Source organism: Micropterus salmoides, unplaced genomic scaffold (genome assembly GCF_014851395.1).
Source record: "Micropterus salmoides isolate LMB-PRFRI ecotype aquatic unplaced genomic scaffold, ASM1485139v1 Ms_hic_scaffold_14, whole genome shotgun sequence".
Classification (NCBI taxonomy): domain Eukaryota; kingdom Metazoa; phylum Chordata; class Actinopteri; order Centrarchiformes; family Centrarchidae; genus Micropterus; species Micropterus salmoides.
In genome coordinates this window covers 8,887,690-8,911,855 of record NW_024040485.1, presented here as the reverse complement: position 1 = coordinate 8,911,855, position 24,166 = coordinate 8,887,690, and the positions used below count along the sequence as shown (strand labels likewise).

General features: G+C 39.0%; 1 protein-coding gene across 3 annotated transcripts in view; it reads right to left on the bottom strand.

Moving 5' to 3' along the window:
* LOC119901803 (guanine nucleotide-binding protein G(olf) subunit alpha) overlaps nt 1-24,166 on the bottom strand; it is a 47,070-nt gene that overhangs the window by 16,714 nt on the left and 6,190 nt on the right. The window contains exons 1-5 of one of the 3 annotated variants that reach the window (XM_038717488.1): nt 19,899-20,639; nt 19,578-19,650; nt 18,703-18,757; nt 18,412-18,531; nt 8,982-9,079 (exon numbers count right to left, since the gene is read on the bottom strand). In XM_038717488.1, the coding sequence (XP_038573416.1) occupies nt 8,982-9,079; nt 18,412-18,531; nt 18,703-18,757; nt 19,578-19,650; nt 19,899-20,037 (485 nt within the window). In that variant the 5' untranslated portion in view covers nt 20,038-20,639. Of the gene's footprint in view, nt 1-8,981; nt 9,080-18,411; nt 18,532-18,702; nt 18,758-19,577; nt 19,651-19,898; nt 20,640-24,166 lie in introns of those variants that run through there. The other 2 variants (XM_038717489.1, XM_038717487.1) reach the window with 2 other exon arrangements.

The window sequence follows — 24,166 nt, the reverse complement described above, 5'->3', positions numbered from 1 at the left end:
TGGCAGGGCATTAAGAGAAGAGCAGGTATGGCCAGACAGTGTGTAGTCACTCACACACATACACAAAACCAACACAGAGGCGTTTTGTGTCTCACCTTCTGCTACTGACCTTCCCTTTGTTTACAGCGCATTGCCGGGATACTCCCTTTGATTCGGCTGCGCACACGTGACCCTCCGCCAGTTTCTGCTCTGCAGTGCTGCTGCTAAAAATAGCCTCAGCTTGCCCTGGCTCCACAGCTAGTTTACATAAGCTCTAAGGGGGGTGGGGAGCGACAGAGGGGGGAGAGAGAGGAGGGGGAGCCTCAGTGGGGGGGGGGGGGGGGGGGGGGGGGGGCTCTATGGACGACCATTCCGCAATCTCTGAACAGGGAACCTGCAGCGCCACTGTTGTCCTCCAGCAGTCTGTGCCTTTACACTCCTGGTCAACAGCAGGGTGTGTATGTGTTTGAGAGAGAAAAGGTATGTGTGTGCGTAGTCGGCACACAGTAACAGACTCGCAGATATCCGCCATTCACCAGCCTCACTCTGTCTGTCCTTTAAAATGGACGCACATTTTAACCCAAAAATAAAAATCTATTTATAGATACAATTCCCCTTATTTAAGTGGAACATAAATTCCCATTTTTTCTCTGCACACTGTTGACACACACACACACACACACACACACACACACACACACGTCAAAGAGACAAAACTAACAGTTAACTCAAACCTACAAACAATCCACAGGGAAAAGGGTGATTTATCTTAGTTTTTTCATACATTTTGATATAGATTTAGATTTTTTAGAATAGATCCAACTCATTGACTAAACTAAATACTGGCTGTCAGAGCCTCTGGTCTCTAGAAACACACTGGTGGTGTAGCTAATCTTGTGACAAGTAGCATGCTATGCTGGGCAGCTTTAGGCTCTCTTAACGGTTTCCAAACGCCGAGGCGAGCGGAGAGCTTCAAGAACTTTAAACTTCCACAGTACTTTAAAACACTTACCTAATGGACAGTTAAAGTAACACTTAATAATAGGTCCTTCCGTTAAACTTGAAGATATTAACATGTTAACAGCTCATGAGGTAAAGCGGTTCATCCACTAATCAGAACATCAGCGTTTTGACCCTCGGCTCCTCCAGTCTGCATCTCGAAGTGTCCTTGGGCAAGATACTGAACCCCAAATTACAAAGTGTGTGAGTGTATGTGAATGATGGCACCTTGTGTGGCCATCAGTGTATGAATATGTGTGAACGGGTTGACTGTGACATGTAGACTACAAAGGTGCGATATAAGCATAGTCCATTTATCTTTTAAACTATGCCCTGTCTGAAATATAAGGTTTACACACACGCACACTTTGGAAAAGACTTCATATAGAGAACCATGTGTTCTGCAACATCCTCTCCGCTGTTGCTTGCTGGCCTCAAGAGAGGACTAAATAGATAGACAGAGAGAGAGGAAGAGGGATAGTGGCAGAGAGAGAGAGAGTAGAGAGTCAGTCCCACAGGGGGCTCTAACAACCTTAAGGACAGTGGTTTGTGTAGATGGAGTCCCACTGAGCATCCAGAAGATCAGAGTCTACAGTTCAAAACCACTCCTTCTTTTCCTCAGAAATCATGCACACATCCACACACTCTCAGATATATTCACATGAACACACACAAACACTGCCATAGTACCCCCTTTGAGTATTCCTCAGTCAGCTGAAAGCAGGGTCATCTGATTTAAGCGAGTTACACAAAGGTTTTTGTTAATCTGGATTAAGGTCTTTTATGATTCTTTTCACGAAGAAAGTTTTTTGGGGTTTTTTTAATGGTGCAGTTATAAATATGATGTGAACTGCACTATAGAAAACATTAGAGTTAACATCACTGATCATTACCAAATTCACTAGAAATAGATGTACTAGAAATAGATAAAGAGATTTAATTAACCAAACTGAAACTACTTAGGCCATTTTTAAGAGTTTGTTTGCTGCAAGTGGCTAAACTAGAAAAAAAAGTGAGCATAGCAAAAAAATAGATAAACATTAATAGTTCAAAATGCATTTCAAAGCACTTAAAATTCTCACTCTAAATAAAATGTGTTTCACAAACATTTTTTAAGGTTGAATCTGCAATAAGGATACATCTTACTAAAACAAACGATAAGGTGTTTTGGTTCTTTCTTTTAATTACTCAAAAAGCTTTCTGTATACCTCGCTATCACTGAAGGTGTGTCTGGTTAACATCACTGACCCATGCTTTAAAGATGCATAAATTCAAAATGTGACTTCAGATTTCATTCACAAACTATGCAAAGCCCTAAACTGGACAAGACAATACAGTCCATGAAGGTTTAACACAATTTCAAATGCTGCTCTGGCTGCAGTGAGACAAACATCCCAGCAGAAAATCAATTTCTTATGCTTTAAAAGTAACCCAATAACCACTTTGAAAAAAGTTATTACACTGAAATATAAACACATAGATCAGTTCAGACATGTAAGTAGAGCCCAGACCCTGTCACAGCCAGCACCACTCCTTGGTATTATACTGTGTGTATCAAATCAGCTAAAACATTAAGATATGAAGCAACTTATTGGTGACAGAAAAAAGCTGCAGTGACATGCAGCCGGTGTATAAATATCACTCTCTCGGGCTCTTCCATGAACAGAAGAGGATCCTTATTGAGGAGAGCCAGTGTTTGCTAAGCGTAGCCCCTCTGTTTCTGCAGGCCCTTCAGGGGCCGGGGATGGCTGACAATGCTGGCCATTCTTAGCACTTTACTGCCTCAGATGACTGTGTCAGTGGCCCCCAGGCTGGTGACAGAGTCCCGTGACCAGCACTACACCCCAGCCCCAACCCAGGCCAAGAACCAGACCCAGCCTTAGATAAGTATGTCTATCCACAGTCCCATCTCCAGGACCTCGGGACTGTTGGAGATCTGTCACGTCCCAGCTGTACCTCTCCATCCTGGACCAAATACACCACATTACATCCTGACTGAATATGATCCTTGTAAATTTGAACAATTGGGATGCACTGGTTATCATTAAAGTTAAAACTGCATTCATCTTTTTATGCAGAAATTTTTGGAATTCCTATTTACACCTTCTTAAACCCTGAGAACATCAGATGAAGGATTCAATGTATTTAATAGCAAACAGTCTTTATTATTATTATTATGATGATGATGAGGAGGAAATAAATTCCTTCACCTGACAGGAGGGATGAGACAGGGTGCTCAAAGTCCTTACATTCTATATCTTAGAGCTGCAATGATTAGCTTGAGAAACGGAAGAGTAACTATTCCTATTTTGATAATTGATTCATTGTGTCAGCTCTTTTTTAAGCATAAACTCCAAACATTGGTTCTAAACTTGGTTCCAGCTTCTCCGCTGCTTTTCTATATCACTGTAAATTATATATCCTTTCAGTTTTGGACTGTTGGTCAGACAAAACAAGACATTTGAAGACGTCACCTTGCACTCTGAGAAACTGTCATGGACATTTTTCACCATTTTCTAGACAATGAAAATAATCCGCAGATTATTCGATAAAGATAATAATCATTAGATGCAGCTATGCTGTATTTCTGTATATAATGATGACACCTTTTTTCCAATCCACCCTGAATAGCCCCCAGGATTTGATCTTTGCCACTTCCATTTAATCCTCATTAGGGTCAATGGTGCAAAAAACTGTGAAACGTCCGACCTGAACGAAGAAAGAGCAGTAGGAAATGGTTGCATTTTTTTGTTGATCGACTAATCAATAAGTCTAATAATTGTTTCAGCTCTAATGACAAGATATTGCAAAACGTCAGTTTTTTCCAAATCCCATTATTCTTGTTATATTGTTATATAGCAGTACATCCCTGTGGATTAACAGCTATTATATTAATTCAGGATACACAAAGCTGCCAGATTAAACTTTTCTTATTAGTATCGCAGATTTCTAAACTACAATGATCACATTGCATTGAACCTTAGACAAAAAGCATGGTGTCTCTTAAATAGGCAGTGGTCTTTTGACTCAATCTGATTAAAGGGAAGCTACGTTTGTTGGCCACTCCATACGTTTTATAGGTACATAATTTATAATCACAAAAAATATGAATTATAAAAAAAGTTTACAGCATCTAAAGCAAATTCCTGCCTCATCACACATAAAGCCCAGCTGTATCCCTAAAGCTCATTCCTTCGCACTCCAACAATAACAATAATCCACAACAGTAAGAAATACCCTTAGTATATGAGTTGTGTCACATTTGGTGGGGGACTGCAAGAAACACTCACCGCACACAAACACAAAAAGCAGAGAGGCCTGGAAGTTCAGATTTGCATGTGAAAAAGTGTTTGATTTTGCCGTTGACACATCCAAGGCATTGTAATGGAACCAGCCCGCCGCTGCTGAAAATAGCTCATAATCAATCAACTGGCAGACACATATCTGTGCTCTTAAAACGTATAAATGTGCAATGCAGAGGGCAGGATCAATGGGTGACAGGATTCCAAAAGCATCGATATGGACATGCTCTTTGGCATAACAAACGCTCGCCATCAGCCCCCACTTATTTCCTGTGCCTTTGTCAAATGAGCCGTCCGGCATTAGGCTGAAAAAAACATATCTGCCAGTGGAGCAAGGTCTGTGAAGGACAGACAACACAGATGAAATGGTGGAGGTATACAATAGGCCTTCCCAAAATGTAAATACCACATATCTAACCAAATTTCCTTCCGCTGTGATCTTGTTTGGTGGACAATATTTCTATTGTGTTTTGCTGTAAGCATACAAGGTTGCTGCCTGCCAATCTGTTCCTCCCACAAAACAGCCACAGGTAGGCCAACTTCCTCTTTAATTTACTTTCACAGTGACTAAAAGCACTCTTATCACATTTGTGATCCAAGACATAGTCAACAACACAAACACAAGTCTGTGCAGGTTCCATACAAAAAAAGAGAGCGAGCAAGTGTTAAAAACAAAAGTTAAAGAATTGAAATGAAAGCTTCCTGGACTGCCTACAAGATTACAAGAGTCAGTGCTAGGTCAAAAGCAGCTAGCACTGAGAATAGGGGACAAGCTATGAGACAGACCCTTGTAGACAAACATGTCTTGTTAGACAAGTTAGACGAATAGCCAAAACAACACATTTGTTTAAATACAGCTAAAGTCTAAAGTTATGACCTCTGCTCTTTTCCTTTCAACCTAGTTGGCCACTGAAGCTGTCTACCAGTGTTTCACTACTTCCAGGATACTCACTAAGAACAGTTAGTATAGATTAATGGTCATAATAACAATAGGCGTGTGTGTGTGTGTGTGTGTGTGTGTGTGTGTGTGTGTGTGTGTGTGTGTATACACAGTGTGTATGGGGGGGCCCTTATACACAGACAGGTCTGCTGCCATGTAGGACAGAGTATCTATGAATGCCCTCCATCCACATAGTTCATTCAGAGGTTAAAACTGAGAGAGGAAGTAAGTGAGAGGCCACGCAGACTGACAAATTCTAGACATCAAACACTCTGACAATAGAGGCATATTGTGATGTTTCTACGCAACAGTGATATTTCTAAATGAATTGAAATGACAAGGAAAAGCACATGAGCAACTAGACACAACAGCTATCATTTAACTGAACAGCCATTCAAGTAAGAAAAACTCTTACTTTTGTAAACTAAACTAGACCGCGACCGATTTATCGGCCGATATGAGCTAATTGCATTTAATCGGTATCAGCCGTTTATAACAGCAGATTTATGACTACTAAAAAAGAAAGAGTCAGATGCTTCACTCATGTCATGAGTGTTGCATAGTTTGCCCACCAGAGGGCGCGCTGCAGCTCCCCCATTAACAACACTGCCTCACCACAAAAACCACAGAAGAAAACAAGAGGCTGACCGGAGTACACAAGAGCACAGCAAGTAGAAACAACATACAGAATGACTGTGTTAGCGGTGAGTTGATCATTTGTCACATTAATTACATGACATAAATTAAATAATAATAAAACAGCCCCAATCACTTCTCCTCTCCTCAAAACATTCATGACTTGCTAATCCTCCCGGCTCACCGCAGTATGTTTAATGTTATGGTAGTTGAGAGCTGGAGGCTACGCTGCTGACAAAAGTGATTGTAAATTTATTTCTGAAACAGTGTGTCAGTTCTAGCGAAGTGTCCTCATTTGTCCCTAGTTCATCACTTCTAAATATTCTCTAAAATCACGTAACGTTACAGCAGGTAACGCTGCCCGTTGCTAAATTAACCACAAAGCTAATGCTGTGTTTATCAGTGGTGGAGCGCAAATGTTGTTAATGAGCCATTAAACTATAGTTTCTGACGTAATCTAAATTTATCTGCGAGCCGTTTGTTTGTAGTTTTAGTCGTTGTGTCGGGAAATGATTTAACCAGAGCAGACACGTAAATATACGTGAGCTGAACAAGAATCAAACTGGCTTCCTGACAGACAAAGTTGCAGGTCCTTGTTGTAGACAAGTCATGTAGTATTAGATGTATTCAACAGCAGGTCACTGTAGTAACGTTATCGTAGATGGCATGATTTAAACAGATGGTGGTTGAGAAATGGTTACTCATAGCTTTGGTTAGAATTACAGAGTGCTGGTAAAGGGATAAACTAGATGTGAATATGTTACATTGAAATTACAGCAGATTATGTGTAAAGTGAAATACACATGCCTATTCCCTCTCACTCTCTCTGTTTACAGATGGCTGAAAAACTTGCACCTTCCAGCAGCAAATATTTATTGATGTGCAATTGTTTACATGTTAAGTTGTTGAGACTGCAATGTATTTTATTAACATAATCCATTTAGGAAAAGATTTTATAGCCCACATACAGAACAGCTTTCAACAGTGGCCATTTCTAAGTGTAGTTTACACAGGAAAGGGGTCTACTATCCAAATCATTCTGAAAATATAAATATCGGCTCATAAATCGATATCGGCATCGGCCCCTAAAAACCCTCATCAGTCGGATTCTACACTAAACCCCATGGAGCTGTGACTTATTATCATTTTTTATCTCCTTTACACACTAGTAATATAAATTTGTTAGCTTGATGATGATTTATTGGCCAAACATACAATTGTTCACTAGTTGTTAAACAATCAGGGGGAGCAACTTAACAGTCCAAAAGGCGGTGCTAGGACAGCAAGAGAAGCAATCAAAAGGGACAAAAAAATATTGAAGAGGAGGACTTTTGAAACAGGGAGGTCAACTGGGACTTAAAATAAACAATTAAGCATCAGTCATTTGGCAGTACTTTGGATTTGGAAGAGTAGATGTATCTTCCAGCAAAGAAAAGTAAAGACAGGAAGTAAAGCAATCAAGTTCAAAACCAATACACGCACTCAAACACCAGAGAAGTCACATATAAACCAGCACCACTCAATTTAAATACTATCTGCTTTTCCCTGTCTTCATTTTACTGTGTTAATGTTTGCTCATGTCACAGGGCAGCTGTATTTTGAGTGCTTCAGCTAGTTGCAACCCTCAGTGGTCTCAGTTATCACAATATAGAATATTCTTTCTGATTTCGACATTCAGAAGACCACTGTATTTACATAGTTGTAAAGGACATTCAGAAAGGATATTTTAAATGTTTATGATACCACAATATTATATGTTATCGTCATGATCCTGGAATATGGACTAAAATAAACACTTGCTGATGCTTTTTTACATATTGTGCAGTTGTACTGCACACAGACAGACTGACTTAGAGCAGCAAAGACTAACACAGGCCTTGGACTGTAACAGCTCCACCTTACAGATTCATGTGACTCTCCAACCATCACCTGACTATCTCTCTCCTTTCTATGGAAGCTGCTGTCAGGAAGGGTAACCAGGGAAGACTTGACCTGAAGTCAAATTTATGTTCAAGTAACGGAAGATATTCAGAAAAAGAGCACAGAGAACATTTGTCTACGTACTATACCATCTTTAAAACATCTCAACACTACACCCATGTAACACAGGCTTACAGATCGTTGACAACAAGACAATGTCCCCAGTCACTGATAAAGTGTGCCTTTGACCGGACCCTGAGAGATAAAGCAAGCCAACCTTTGGGACGGGAGGGGACAACGTACAGCGTGCTGCGCTTCTGAGTCTGTATCATGTACATGTCCTCATATTTACATGTGAATCCAGAGGTGAGTCAGAGAGTAAGCAGAAGGAGAACACTGTAATCAATGAGTCACTTTGCATAACCAAACTTCCTTTTACAAGCAACAGTGGGGCCCCTTCAGTGTGTAAAACCAGCACCCTATGATGGCCTGAGGTACTATAGGAGCCTTCCAAATAATCTGGGGCACCAGGCAAAGAGGCATAGGTTTCTGCACCTTGCCACACTGGAGTTATCAGTATTTCCTAACTACAGTATCTGGAATACAATTGTATTAGGAAAAGCTCTACACAGATTGCAGCTAAAATCATGACCCACATAGCTTTTGTCCAGCCTGAACTTTTGTCTATCAACTCCAGAGGTAGGTTATGACTTTTACTTTAACTACAGCTTTATTACATCTTTACATGTGTACAGACAAATATTACACTAATAGAATACCATGAATTCAACAGTTGGGCATTTTACTACAGGCCAGACAAGGCTTTGCATATTGCCATGGTGAAATGTCACACACACTGACATGAAGAGATATATATATCATTTTCCAAAGGACAGGATACAACTGCTGCTTGCCTTGCCACACCCAGAGTAAACACATCTCAGCCATATTCATATATGACATGACACCAGCACACAGCGCAGAGCTTTCATTTCGAGCATGACACAAAGAGGACGGCCAAAGTTGTGACAATCGTTTACAGCCTGTAAAGAGCAAAATAGCTCATTTGTCTTGTTCTCACTGTATTACAGATGCACAAATGACTGATTACATAATGTGTGTAGTTGTGACAATCTTTTGTAAACCTGCACGTATCCAAAGCTCAAACATCATACCACAAAATGCCTTTAAATGTTTGAACTCACTATTGTGCACAGTCGATGAGCTGGTACTCATTGGACCTCTCAAAGCATGCCTTCACTCCTTCGTCGTCCCACAGCTTCTTTGCGTGATCAAAGAACTCCTGAGGAAAAGAAAAAAACACATTAGAAAAACAGACAAAAGACAATAACGCCAACAAAAAGACGTAACAAACTTGGGAGTACAATGTGATGAAGGGAAGGCCAGGGGCTTTGAAACCATTCATATTGATCCATCTAAAGATACTTCACGAACAGTCTCCTTTGTGAGCTCATTTAAGTCGTCATGCTTATATGTGTAGTCCACATTTAACTTTGGAGGGAACAATTCTTTAAAGTATAACAGGATATTGTCCAGAGTGTTAAAATGGTCACTGAATAAAGTTTACTTCATTTAGAAACATTCGGAAATTCTAAACATGTACTTGGAAAATGTGACTTAAAGTGCTGCCTACGGCAGGGGCAACGTATCGACATAATTGATTACAAAAATACGTTGATTTGCATAATCAGGGTATATACAGGAATCCTGAAGTAAAATTCAATACCTTTTCATCATATTTTAAGACTGCTGCGCCACTTTGATCTGTAACCGGTTAAGTCTGAAGTAAATTTTTTTTAACAATTACTCTAGTAAAACAGATGTTGATGGTAAACATGTTGTTCTCAGGAGGGAGGAGGCGAGAAGGAGCACATACTGGCACCCTGGCATCCTGACTCTGGCTAAATCTGTCCATTGCAGATGATTCATCCACAACCTGAAGGAGGAGCTACTATAAATTAGTGTATTAGTATTATATAATAACATTATATTAAAAGTATATTGTTAATGTAATAGTATACTGGTGATAGATATTTTTTATATGATGTTAATATACTTCATATAATAGTAGCCGACATATATAGCTTATCACTATTATAATATTAATTCCAGTTACATCAGTTTCATTTTGGGCTTGTTTTTATTCATTAACTTTGTGCAAGAAAAATGCTCTACATGGTAGTTAGTCCCTTCAATTTTAAGTAGGCTACAAACTTGTCAATAATCATAACTATTTATGTGGAATGAGTTCAGCATTTGGAAAGTTTGCTGTAACACATCAAACTTTTTTTTTAATGTCCCACTCCATTCAGGCTGTGATTAGTCTGTTCCCAAAAAGTGACATTCACAAGCACATTGGCCTTATGAAAAGTGTAACGTGTTTCAATAAAAAGGTACCAATTAAGCTAAATAGCCAGCTAACGTTAGCCAAACCCAAACGCTGCTTATATTTTCCCTGTTGTATTCTGTCTTAAAGAATCAGCTGCTGGCAGTGCATCTTGATGTTGTTTTTGAGTAACGGGGTTGTTCGAGCAGCCACAGAGCTCAGTCCAACTAGGTTTTGAACGATTGGCATTGGGGGGTCCGACATGGTGAAAGATTACGGTCGGTTCGCACAGATCTATTTTTAAGGGCTTATGACAGTGAAATGCTCGCACTGTAGATCCCTGCACCTAACATTACACAGCAGAATCACACGTCGCTGCGCCCTGCCTATCTATTCATTTTGGTTGTGCAATATCATATAATAATAATAATAATAATAATAATAATAATAATAATAATAATAATAAATACATTCACCCACACTTTTAGCACATTATTTGAGCAAAACATTTTGTCACTGTGAAAATCCTATCTACAAAATTTAATACCTTGTTAAATGGCGATTAAAACTTTTTAATATTTTTTAATGCCCTTAATTTTTGCAAAATTGATTTATTACCTTTTAACACTTTTGAAGACCCTGCGGACACCCTGATAATGTGCATTAGCGTGTAGCAATGAAGTGCTGCATCCATCTAAGCAGGGATTACCCCAGAGAACAAGCGGCAGCTAAAAAACGTCGCTGTAAGTCTGAAGTCACCAAAAGTCTAAAGTCACCTAAAGTCTGGGAGTATTTTAGACAGCGACCCCACGACGCGGGGCTCTGTAAGATGTGCAAATTGGAAATGGCTCCTCACAGCAGCACAACAGCTATGCACGAACACTTCAAGCGACATGAACTCTTGAAGAAGCCTCCTGCAGCGCTCTGTCAAGACAGCAGCAAGACAGCGCCGCAAATCCGGTTTACTTTTTGTCTCCACACAAGCATGTTATAATATGATTGACAAAACGAGGAACGTGTTTCTGTTAGTAGTAGTGTTTCTTCATCGCCCCAGTGTAAAAAGTAATTTCTGTAATGTCATGGTAACGTAATGTTACACCATGCGTCATATAACGTTTGACCATTTTATATTTTCCGTTTAATTCAACGTATGAGTAAGAAAATGGCTTAAACTAACACTACAATCTATTTTTGCATCTGTCTGTAAATCGTTTCACTTATTTTCTTTCTATTTTCATTTCTACTCATGTAAAACTACATTTGCCAGTGATTGTCTTACTGCATATTACTCCAGTGATTAAATAAATCCATGTCTTAACCATTTTAAGTTTTAAGTACTTATTGCTGATTCTACAGTTCATGGAAAGGGTTAATTGCTGCAATCCTTTTGAACTTAAGATGAAGTATGTTTCTGATCAGGCATCTGACAAATATTGTCTGTTATTATTATTAACATCATAACAGCAGTGACGTGGAAATTAATTACTATTATCATTATTCTAATGTGCTTTATGTGTCTCTGAATAAAGAAAATACTGAATTATTCATTATATTGATCAAGTAATAAAACAATTATCTTTAGCATAATCAATAAATTAGTTGTTAGATTAATCGACTAATCTAAAAAATAATTGTTAGGTGCAGCCCTAGTGCTTTCGTGACAACTGGATCGATAAATAAACAAACAAACTGAATGGAAAATTTTATAGCCCATTTTGTATATACATTTATGCAAAGAGTATGAATTGGTCGTATATACAGTGTCTTATCTACACGCACCACACTTACAGGAACAGCTAGTTTGGTTCTGTCTAAAGTGAAAACATACGACTGTAACTATTTCCTGGTGAACAACAGCCAGGGATGGTGACCAGGGGCAGTTTCCCAGATTCTTTTTGTCAAAGTGAAGTTGCCAGGTTTGGTAGTGTGTACTGTACCATCGAGCCTGTTATAGGATATTCAACCCCATCTAGCAACCTGTGCTACAGCCGGAGATGCTACACAAACATGCTGGTGAAATAGTTCCTGCATGTAGCTCCCTGCCAAAACCACAAATTGTAATTTTTACATTCCTGTTCTGTTGTGCATGTGTTAAACAAACAAGATTCAACGTGTGAATTAGTGAGCTGTAGAGGTGCTGGCAGGTGTATTTTCTCACTTTGGACAGAGCTATGCTAGCTGTTTCCCACTGCTTCCTGTCTTTATGCTAAGCTTGGCTAAACACATCCCAACTCCAGCTACGTATTTAATGCCACCATTTCTTTTCACTATTTTAACACCTTCTCATATGTTGCCTTTCTAAGGAAAAGATGGTCACATCAAACATAATGTAATATTCTTCTCATTATGACATAACAGCATAATTGTAGGCCACTCTGTAAAAAGTACTCGCATGCAGCACTGCATCAAAAATCTGTAATATCTTCTTATAAAAGTACAAGAAAAAGCTAACACAAGTACTTGCAATTAGTTACTTTACACCTTTCTAAGCAGTAGCAGAGAGAGGTGTTGAGTTCTCCTTCAGTTCCTCGATACAGGTTTATCCAGCAGTTCCTGAATTGAAACTCATGACTTTCTGGTCACAAGCTCTCTTCTCTAAACTGTAAGCTGAAGAATCAAAAGTGGTAAACTTGGATGCTTAACTTAACTGTGATCAAATTCAGATAACACTGCAAAAATAAATAAAAAATAACAAATCGCATCTCCTAAAATATATATATAACCAGCAGCATCCAGAGGAATGACGCTGTAAATGACTATACATAGTCTCAGTGGGTGCATTATAAGGGGAACTCATCTTATCAATGACTTTGAGACATTTCCCAGGACTCTCTGTATGCCCTAAACAAAGATGATTGGGCTAATATCCCTCGTCGCCTCCTGTGCACATGTCTTTCTGGTGGGCTCCTCCTCTAGCCTGGAACTACCACATGACTCTCTGCACTCAGCACTGGCTCTGTGCTCTGACTGGGGAGAGGGTGAAAGTAGCCCCGAACCAGAGAGCGGGAGAAGGAGCCTGATAAATGATCACATGCTCCAGGAGATCTCCTCTCGGCAGATCCGGTGATCGTGGAGGAAATCCAGTCCGCAGAAGTCTCAGAAAAAGGAGACATTAACATTTTTTTGTTTTGTTACAGATGAATTAATCTAAACACAGATGCGATCATATTATCTGTGTTTCAGTGCGGTCTGCATATCAAGACATTATACCAAAGTATGAAACATTAACGCATTATTTTTCATTTTAAAACCATGGTTCAGTTTTTCCCTGTAACGCAGAATTTATCTGCTCAACAAACTCTTGGTTAGCAAAGAAAATGGGGCCATATTTGCTTTCTTGCCTGTGTTTGCTTCCACTTCTGTTACAGTCAAACTTTAACACCCACCTCAACTAATATCAATAAGACTCAACAGCACTGATTACATTCTTCTGTTATTAGTTCTGCAGGTCTCGCCACATTTTAACACCAGCAGACATCGAGGGCTTAAAAAACCCAAAGAAGGGCCCGACAAAGCTTGCAAGCGTTGGGGCTGGATGGAGGGAGGACGAGGGGTAGAGGGTGGAAGGGGCAGAGTGGGGAAGCAGAGTGTGGTCCTCAGGGCTCTTTTCCACAGAGGCGTGTGACACTGGGCCTTTGAATAAATGCAGTGTGTGCTGCAGTGCCCTACAGAGGAACTGATAACACAGAAAGAGACCAGGAGGGAATTTGCTTTAACACAAGCTTTTTTAACTCTTTCCTGTGCTCTTCCCAGTCCACTTCCACTACCCCTCCATCACCAACCACGAGATGCCGGATCTCTGGTGGCACTGTTAGGACCAGTTCTCAGCTCAGCCTTAGCTTCAATGTTAATCAAGTTGGGCGTGTGAAGTAATATTTCACTTGAATCATATAGGTCAGGCTAACACTGAGAACAAAATGGCCTAAATATGATTCAACTTAGCAAAACAAAGTTGTGGAGCAAATGGCTTGCATCTTCCATCACAAGGGGACACTAGAATTCCTTTGGGTATAGTTTTAAAGAGACATTTGGCCTTATAAAAAAAAAAAAAACAACAAAAAAACACAGCAACATCTACAAACCTCAGATCCCTCCATACATAGCCAGCCAGACAAACCAGCCAGCTCTGCAGTCAACAATCATCACCACATTTATTGGATTTGAATAGAATATCTGTGTTAGATAACAGTCACCCAGCACAGAGAGAGACCTGACTTTCATGGGTTACCTCAGTTAAAGAGTACAGACAAATTTAGAAAAAGAGAGCGCAAAAGCAAAGGAGAGAGGGGGCGACTGTTCGAGACTGTTCATCTTTCATAACATGGTTCCAAAAACAGAGCAGCCCTCCGTCCCACCCTTTGCCCCACATCACGGATCCTCAAGTAATCAATTACAGGAAAAACAAATCACCAAGAAGCTAACAACAAGGGATGCTATAAAAGGTGTTACCCTTCACGGCTGTAGTGAAGAACAAAAGCAGCACAAAGCAGGTCACGTTCCTTAATATTAAGTCCTAATTATTTGTCGGCCTGTAAATTGACAACATTACATAAAGTTACACTGACAGTTGCTGATGTGTACAAGTTTAGCCCCCGTGTAAGATTTAAACCATTCATTGGTACAGTAATTCTGCACCAAAACATAAAACAGATGAGTTCAGGAATGGGTGGGGCTGGACATAACTTGAAGCTCACCTTCCACAATAGACCGTAATTCATATCTTGAAGAGGCCAAAACCCAAGAACAAACTTTTGTGGACCTAATACATGTCTTTTTGTTGTGAGTGTATATAAATAGCACAAACGGGTCTCAAATACTACTCAATAGTTTCAGTGACCTACTTGTTTTAGCATCAAATGGACAGGATTACATGTACTGTAGGCTTTACCATGTGTGAGGGAGAGAAAGCTACATGGTGCAAAAACAGGGCCCGGGGCTCATTTGAATTTGCTCCACTTCAGTCGACGGACACTGTCGGGTGGCTAGCATAGCTACCGCAGTGGCATTTGTTTCCATTTGCATAGACGACCGTTTGTATCGGTGCTTTCCTTTTTTTCCCCCCTCACGGGCCTACTGTTATCCCATGCTACTATAAGAAATGTTTTACAAAAAAGGATGCTTTGATAATAAGAGTACAGGCCAGCAAAGCTAAGCCTGGTGATTTACATTTACACAACAAGAGGAAATTGTCTTACAAAAGGTTCCCAGTCATGATGGTGCATGCAAAAAAAACATCCACCACATATATACTCTGTGAAAAGCTCACACTTTCAGTCTTTTTTTGTTTAGAGGCATATACATGATCTATCTGTACCATAACCAGCTAAACATGTAGATCATGTGACTGTACATGAAGACATTTCATGGGAGTTTCACAGCAGAACGTTTTATAAAACACCACAGTAAATGTTGTGATTTCACGTCAACATGCCACACAGGAAGTCCCTTTAATCACTTAGAAGAGACACCAACTTCTCCAGCTTCCTATTTGACTAACCAGACACAGCACACCACAACATTGTTCGCTCTCAGGCTCTCAAATTTAGACGTCAAATTACGACATCCAATACTGTAACATAATTTGATTAAAAAAAACACTATATTTCCAGGACAGGACAGGACACAGCGATTAAGCTACGTAAAGCACATTTATTGTGAAATAAGTTCAATAATGCAATGTTTAGGCAGCAGAGATGGGAAATATACAACAGAAAGGTTTTTCTAAGATTTTAGCCAGTAATATTCCCGATACAAAATACATGTAGGTTACAGAGGCCCTTTATAAACAGTTTCAAAAAATGTGGCAGCCAAAAGCAAGCTTAATGATTCATCTCCAACGGTCACCACTATGCAGTAACGCATTTTTTGCATTTAATGGTGTGTTATATCGTCTCAGTAAGGTACATAATGACTTTTTGAGCATGATGATTGTACTGTGAAAATTAAGAGCCAAAATGATTAGTCGAATAATTGATTAATAAATCATTTGTCATCTGTCAAATGTCATTTCACTGCAATTCATATTTTAAACTAAATACTTTTGAGTTTGGGATTGTTAGTCAGAAACAAAGAGCCATTCTAAAGAGCTCACCTTGGGCTGTGGGATTTTTCACAATTTTCTGTTGTTACAGATAGAACAGCTAAATTTAGAAAACAACTGGCAGTTTAGCTGATGATAAGAATAATCTTTAGTTGCAGCCCTAGTAAAAACTTTCATAATTGTACAACCAAAGTTAATACTATCACCTTGTCCATCTTTACATATACAGCAAGTTATTCAGTGAAATGTAGGAAGTCAAAGATTATTGTCTCCTTCTTCTTCACATCCATCGCAATACATTATCACAAAACAACTAGCAAAACTGAACATAACATTTATCAAGACAAGATTTCGCTTAAAAATTAGAGTTCGAAATGAATGAACTTGGTCCACCATGACATCACCTCTCCAAAGGTTTCCAGGTAAAACATACTTCCACATTTCACAACGGCGCCAACAGGTGAAAGCCACAGGTTACCGATTGGCCACGTTCCTGCACTGCCGTATTGGATATCACGCCTGGTGGCACTGAGTGACAATGTAGTGGTGACACTGACGGCACAAGTGAAGCCTGAGACTGATGACAAGCACAGACACTCCAAACAGAGCCATGTTGTTCCCTTTGGCCTGGTCGGGCCTGGGAACTCAACGCCGGCTCTCCCCATGGCCCCGGCCCTCACAAAGCACAACATCACAGCAGCACAGACTACTGCTGCCCTGTTAACACTCTCACTGTCAGGAAATCTTTTTATGGGATATTCCTGTGACGTAGCATTGATTAAAGTTGCCGAGAGGGAAGCTGGGAAACATGCGAAAGGTGTAAGGTGGCAATGCAAAAACAACTCCACTTTAAGGACCGAGTGAAGTGATGGGATGGATAAGACCTGAGAGCAACTGCAAGAACCAAAAAAACCCAGTGTGTACCCTGTCCACAGGGCCTAAATGTTAGCTAGATTAAGGGGCCTTGTTGGAAAAGTCATATGCCAAATTGTGGTTAAGAGATAAAACACACATGTGAAATTGATTCCTCTTCATCCTTTTCTATATAGTGACCTACTGCAAACTTCATATATGAAGCTGAAGAACCAAAGATAAAAGAAGTAGGAGCTACAACTGATAATTACTTTCATTATCCATTAATAGATTTTTAAAATAGTGGAAATTGTCTTAAGGCTGCCATCTTCAAATGTCTTGCTTTGTCCAACAAACAGTCCAAAACTCAAAGACATTCAGTTTACAATTATATAAAACAGATATATGCAGCACATCCGCACCCTTGAGAAGAACTTGGCATTTTTGCTTGAAAAATAACTTCAACGTTTGATCAATATCAAAATAGTTTCTCAATATTTTTCTGTTAACTGACTAATCAATTAATCAACAAACAGACTCAGGTCTAAAAACAATCTTTTTATATTAAAATAAACAGCAAGTTAAACTTAAATGTTTAGTACCTCAGGTACAACATGATAAGAAGAAAGGGACCACTCTCCAACATAATCAACAGCAAAAGTACTGATCAATACACCACAAGGAGACTAATCATGCACTCATAAATAATAGCATGTTAATATTTTCATTTTTGGTTCCTATAAAAGCCCAAAGTGTTTTAAAACCTTCAAGAGTCTATCTACAGCTCTGTACTGTACTGATAGATATTTGTCATTCTTGTTTTGTGTTGCTGCAAAGCCAATGTCAACCAAGGAACACTTTCAAAATTATGTAAAACATTATCTACATTTCCAACACATGACCTCACTCTATCGAATGGCTGATCACACACTGAAAGGAATCCCATGTGCTCCACCTTGCATTCAAATCTACATACAGCACATCGGGTCCAGCTACGAAGGCTGATCAAACCTTTAACAAGCACTGCTAACTTGAATGAAATCAACAGTTAGTTGAAGAAACTAACTGTTGATTTCATTCAAGTTAGCTGACATTTCCATTCATAGCTTATTAGCTAAAAACAATGCCCTTAGTTTTGGTTTCTTAAAAAGGACCCCACAACATCATAAAAAGGAGTCAATTAAAGAAGAAAGGCAACATTAGGTCTGTTGTAGCAAAATTACATCAGACATGCCTGAGCTATATCAAGATCTACATTAGGCTCATAAAAACAGTAAATGCTCTCATCACATACCATCTAACACCAACGCAAACACAAATGCACGTTAAGAAAGACAAAAAAACAAGTATGTACTTTCACATCTGCACACACACAGAAACTTTATGAAGGTCTTACCTGTGAATAGTCAAAGTCAGAGAGAGGTGCTATGCTTTTGATGTATTCGATTCTGAATTGGTCCTCTGGGTTGGCTAGCGGGACAGGGGGTATTAAAGTGCTCATCGCAGACACTATAGTCTGCAAAGCAGAAGTTGTGTGGAAAAAAAAAAACAAGCATTAACTAGGATGAATACAGGGGGGAAAAATCCGTAAGCCTGTATAATAATCAGTAAAATGGGATTGCAGTGGGATTCAGTGTAACAACAGAGACATTGAGCGCATTTGGGAAGTGATACACATGAAACTTACCACTATGGCATCCTTCACGTTTTTCCGAATATCTTGGATTTTCTGTTTCTTTTCTCTGCATGGGGACAGAATAGATGTTTGAGACACTGGTTACGAAAAACACACATTAACCACAGTGGACAACAAAAACTTTATCATCAAGGTGGTTATGAGTAAGATAGGGGTTACTGCCAGGTTAAGACTGTATACAGTGGCAATGTATACAATTATAAAGTACAGGTATTGGGGCTGGGTGTATGTACCAGTGGAGCGCAGGCAAGAGTGAAATGCAGGATGTGGCTGAGTAAAATGCAAAAGTAAAGGCATACGATGGGCTGGAGCCAAAATATTTCTCTTTTGATAATCTTGAAAATGCTAAGTTATGCCTCCTATCCTATAAAATCCAGCCTCCCCTGGATAAATACTTTAAATGTATATGCATTTATGTATATGTATGTATTTTCATACAGTTACAGGACTCTGATGTACTAGGCCTGTTTAAAATAGACCACTGGTAAGATCAATGCCATGCAAGGCCTTGCAGCAAAACAAATCATCAATAGGCCTGTGTCGATCACAACCTTTCACCCTCTCACATGAAACAGGAAACAGTGAATTATTTGGCATCTGTGTGACACTGAGATCCTCACATATGTATGATAACTGTACATGTACACGAAGGAGGAAAAAAGAGAGAGGGGGAGAAAAGATATTAGCTGCTTTGCATGGGATACTGGGCCCAACAGGCGCTGCAGTGCCTGGGGAGAATCCATTCACAGGCTATATCCTGGCGTCGACAGTGTTATTCATTAGGAGATAAGCTATAAGAATAAGCATTAATGTAATATCTGAGCCGTTAATGTAGCTATTTAATAAACGTATTGAATAGCACTCACTCCGCGTTGAAGCCGTTGACGTGTAGAATCCTCATCTGCTTCACAATGGTGCTTTTTCCGGACTCTCCCGCACCTTCGAAAAATAGACATAAAAATATCACCAAATGATCACGAATAGATACAGCCAGGTTGCCGTTAAACCCATAAATGTTTTGGAAATGAAGCCAGCTAATTGTAGGCTCTGGAGCTTCGCTTCCATCAATATCCACCCCCATGACATATTATTGCAAGCGCTGTCAAATGGGGCTACGTGTTCGGTAAACGAAAGGGATTACGGTTAGCTTACATTTCAGATAGCCATCACATATAAATCAGCCTTACCCAGTAATAAGAGCCTGTGTGTGGCTTTATACGCTTGTCTTTCCTTTTGCAACTGTTTTTCTATCTTTTTATTAGCCTCTCGTTGTGCCTTTTCGTCGATGCGTTGATCTTCAGTCTTGCTGTTGCCCAAACAACCCATCTTCCGTCGCCCTAACCCTTCCTTGTGGAATCGTAAAAAATATAAAATAACACCCGGGATGATATTGTGGTGTAAAATGACACAGGAATGAGTCTAATGTAAAGTAAAAAAGGAAAAATCTCTGCGAGGCTTCTCCGTCGGAGGGAGGAATATGTTCCCCGTTACAATTCCGCTTTTAGCCGCAGCCAACCGTCATCCAAACCGTTTGTTAGTTCACAAGCCAACGAAGAATAACGACTCGCTTCAACGAAGAAATATCAAAAATACATATAAATAAGAAGAGAGAGAGAGGGTTTTCAATTTCTGGGAATCCAGTCAACTGTTCCTATCGCGTCTCCAACCACTCTCTTCTCTTCAGTATTTTTTTCTATCTGAATTTCTATCAGTATTTCTGTCTCTTTAACTCAGCACTGCCTCTCTCTGTGGCACCAGGAAGTAACCGTGGACCGTGGAGGTAAAAAACAAACCTGCGTTAAACTGTAACATTAACAACCCGCACTGATATATCATTTTATAACTTGTGTGGCTAAGGGAGAGGAGCCATTCCCAATTCAGTCCTTCGCTATCCTGCTATCAAACTAATCGGCAAAGGGGTGGAAACCCGGACGCCTCTCTGCTGGTTTACAGAGGGGCTGGGTCTCTTCTTCTTCTTAGCTTCCAGTGCCTGACCCAAACTGGCAACCCATTTACACTGTCTCTGTGTGTGCGTTGGGCTTTTCCTATCTCTGTTGTTCATACATTTCAGGTCTGGGTGCCATCATGGTAGTTGTACAGTGCAAGAGGACTAGTAGTACGTGGTGTAGGAAGTACTCAGACCCTTTACTTTAGTAAAAGTAGCATTACCACAGTTAAAATGAAACTACTCTGACTGTGCGTTGTCTTAAGTAAAAATACAGAGGTATAAGCAACTCAATGAACTTAAAGTATCAAAAGTGAAAGTACTCATTGTGCAAAATGGCCCCCTTCAGAGGTTTGTACTGTATTATTATACATATTAAATTATTTGATTACAATTGTTGTGTTGCCATGTCAGTAGTATTTTTAAAGCAAATTCAACTACTTCATCTTGTAAAATTACTTTTTACTCCACTTCATTTTTCTTACAGTAACTTGTTACTTTTCAAATTACAATTTTACATACAAAACATGTGATGGGTTTAAACAACCTAACAGTATATAAAATAGTTAGCTCCACCTCGAACAGCTACAACAGTTATATGCTGTTTACACATTAATATATCAGTAATACTAATCTAATATAAGAGTATAAAACTCACTTTTCTCAATTTTGAGTACCTTTACTTTTGATACTTTAAGGACATTTTGCTAATAATACGTACTTTTACTTATTTTCAATGCACTACCTATAATGGAGTATTTCTACTTTTACTTAAGTAAAGGATCTGAATGTTTCCTCCGCCACTGAGTAAAAGTAGTAATACCACTCAGTAAAAATTCTCAAGATTTAAGATTTTACTAAAGTAAAAGCACTCATTATTATCATTATATATCATATTATGGGATTATTATTACTGATACATTAACACCTAAGCAGCATGTTAATGTTATATCTGATAGAGGTGGAGGTCATTTGAACTACTTTATATACTGTTGGTTGTTTATCTAAAGTACTGCATCACATTATATATGTATTTTATATGATTACTTGTTTTGTTTGTAAAACCCACAAAGTAACAATTGCTGTCGAAGTATAAACTTGAAATACGCTAGTACAGTAAAAGTACCTCAAAATTGTACTTGTAATGTCAGTATAACGTAAAGAGACACTGTGCCACTGTAATTTATTAAATATAATATATAATAATATAACTGACAGGGTTCACTCTGTTGCATGAGTACTTTTACATTTGATACTTTACATTTGTACTTTTTCCTTAAAAAAAATTAAAGTGACTTTTACATGTAATGGAGTATTTGTACATTGTTGTATTGCGTCTTTTACTTGAGTAAAGGATATGAGTACTTCTTCCTTGACTGCAGTAACGACTAACTAAATGTGTGTCTATTGTAGGCTCATTAATCAAGCATTAAACTATCTTATAGACCGGTGATACCCAACCTGGGGGTCAGGACCCGTCCTAAAGGGTAATGAGATAAATTTAAGATGTCACAATATAATTAACAAAATCAGGAAGAAGAAAAAACATATTATTACTAGTTGAACTTTTCACGCTTTCTTCTTTTTTCTTGTGAATTCAGGATTTGACCTCTTCAAGCCTCTAAAAAATCTTCAGAATTAAGAACCTGAGAAGGAAGAATCGCATATTGGTCTGCTGATTGATTGTCATAACTTGTAGACATGCACAAACAGTGACAAGTGGTGGCAAGTAGACACAGATTTGTTTAAGGGGGTGGGGGAGGGTCCCTGTCCAGAAGAGTTGGGAACCATTGCTATAGATTAGGCCTCATACAAACCCGTAGTACCCAAAATAATGAATTTTTACCCTTGAGACGTAGAGCCCTGCAAAACTGGCTGTCCAACTGCATGCACTAGCCAGAGCATGAAAAGATCATTTCCCTTTGCTTTGATTAACAAATCATACAAAAAATCATAGCAAAGTCATGAGCTTTACAGAGTACATCATCTTCAAATTGTAGTGACACCAGGAAATCAGAAAGACATTCAGTTTCTTTAGGTCACCATTAAGTCATCATTAAGCCTGTCACAAAAATGGGTATTACAAAAATAATATAGTTATACCTAAGGCAACAAAAAGAAAGACCATTGATAAGGTTTACAAAAAACTCCACATGATAACACTATCAATCATTAATATACTTGTCTCACATATGTCCCAATTTTGCCAGTAAGAAAAATAATTGCTTTCAACACATCTCATGCCAACCTTTTTTCATAAATGTTTACCTGCCAGACTATGAAATAAATGAACGCTAAATTAAGGATTATTTGTCTAGACCTCACTTGGGGAATAACATTTCATAACACCTACTGTATAGTCACAGACATATTTCCAAATATCTAAAAAAATTAAAAATAAATAAAAAGGCCATACATCACAATAGCTACAATCCGGCAGTGAATTTCATGCGTTTGCCTATAAGGAGGAAAGAGAAAAACTGTCACTGTTGTTGTGATTATTGTCTGACATTGACGTCTAGTTTGCTGTTGTGACTTCCTCTTCACTAGACCAAAATTGGGTGTGGGTTTGTAAAGGGTTGACTTTTCATTCACCGACGCTGCACTTTACATTTAGGCTACAATTGTGTTCTTTGTAGGTAACTGTAGCAGACTTATTTCCTTATTAATGTCTCTCTCTGAGACAGAGAAGGAAGTCTTTTCCATTCAAAAGCAACTAGTTAAAGTTGGTAGGCCGGCCTTCACATTGAGGTAATGCTAGGCTAACATACAATACTACACTACTGCATTCAGGTCAGAAAAAATTACACATGTACTGTATTCTTATATAACAAATTCTCACAGAACCCCCCAAAACTACGAGCCATGTCATGAACTATTATTTGTATAACACATACAATGAGTGTGCTGTTATTGTCTCCATTATGCAAATACAGTGCAAATACTTGTTTCATGGAGGGACATGTGTGAAACAAATTTGTGCAGGCAAATCACAACTGGAACCCTCACTTCACCTATAGTGGTGTGAAAATATCACCACCCCCTCACACCCACCCCCGACCAAAAGGAATAGAAAAAATACTGTCTGCCCACCTCAGAAAGCAAGGTCAAAACCAAGTGACTGGCCCACATCACTCTCTAGTGGTTAGAGACAGCACCGCATACATGCTGTAACTACCCTATGAATGATACAGAATCAGGTTTGGTTGCATAAATTATCAACCTTTTTGATATTGGGGGTTTCTATAAAGATGTTTATCATGTGTACTGTTTAGAATGATTTTGTGACAGTACAAATTTAGAACCCAATCCTGGTACAACATGCAACTTACACAAGTGGGGTATGGAAAAACTTGAAGTATCTAGTGCACATACACTGAGAAGTGACTTTTCAGTGAACTAGGAGACATGTCCAGCAGTTAAACCTTTGAAATGGAAACCTCTTCTCTGTGATAAAACCATATCCGATTATTATTTAAGATATTTTATTTGTATATCTCTTTAAAACAT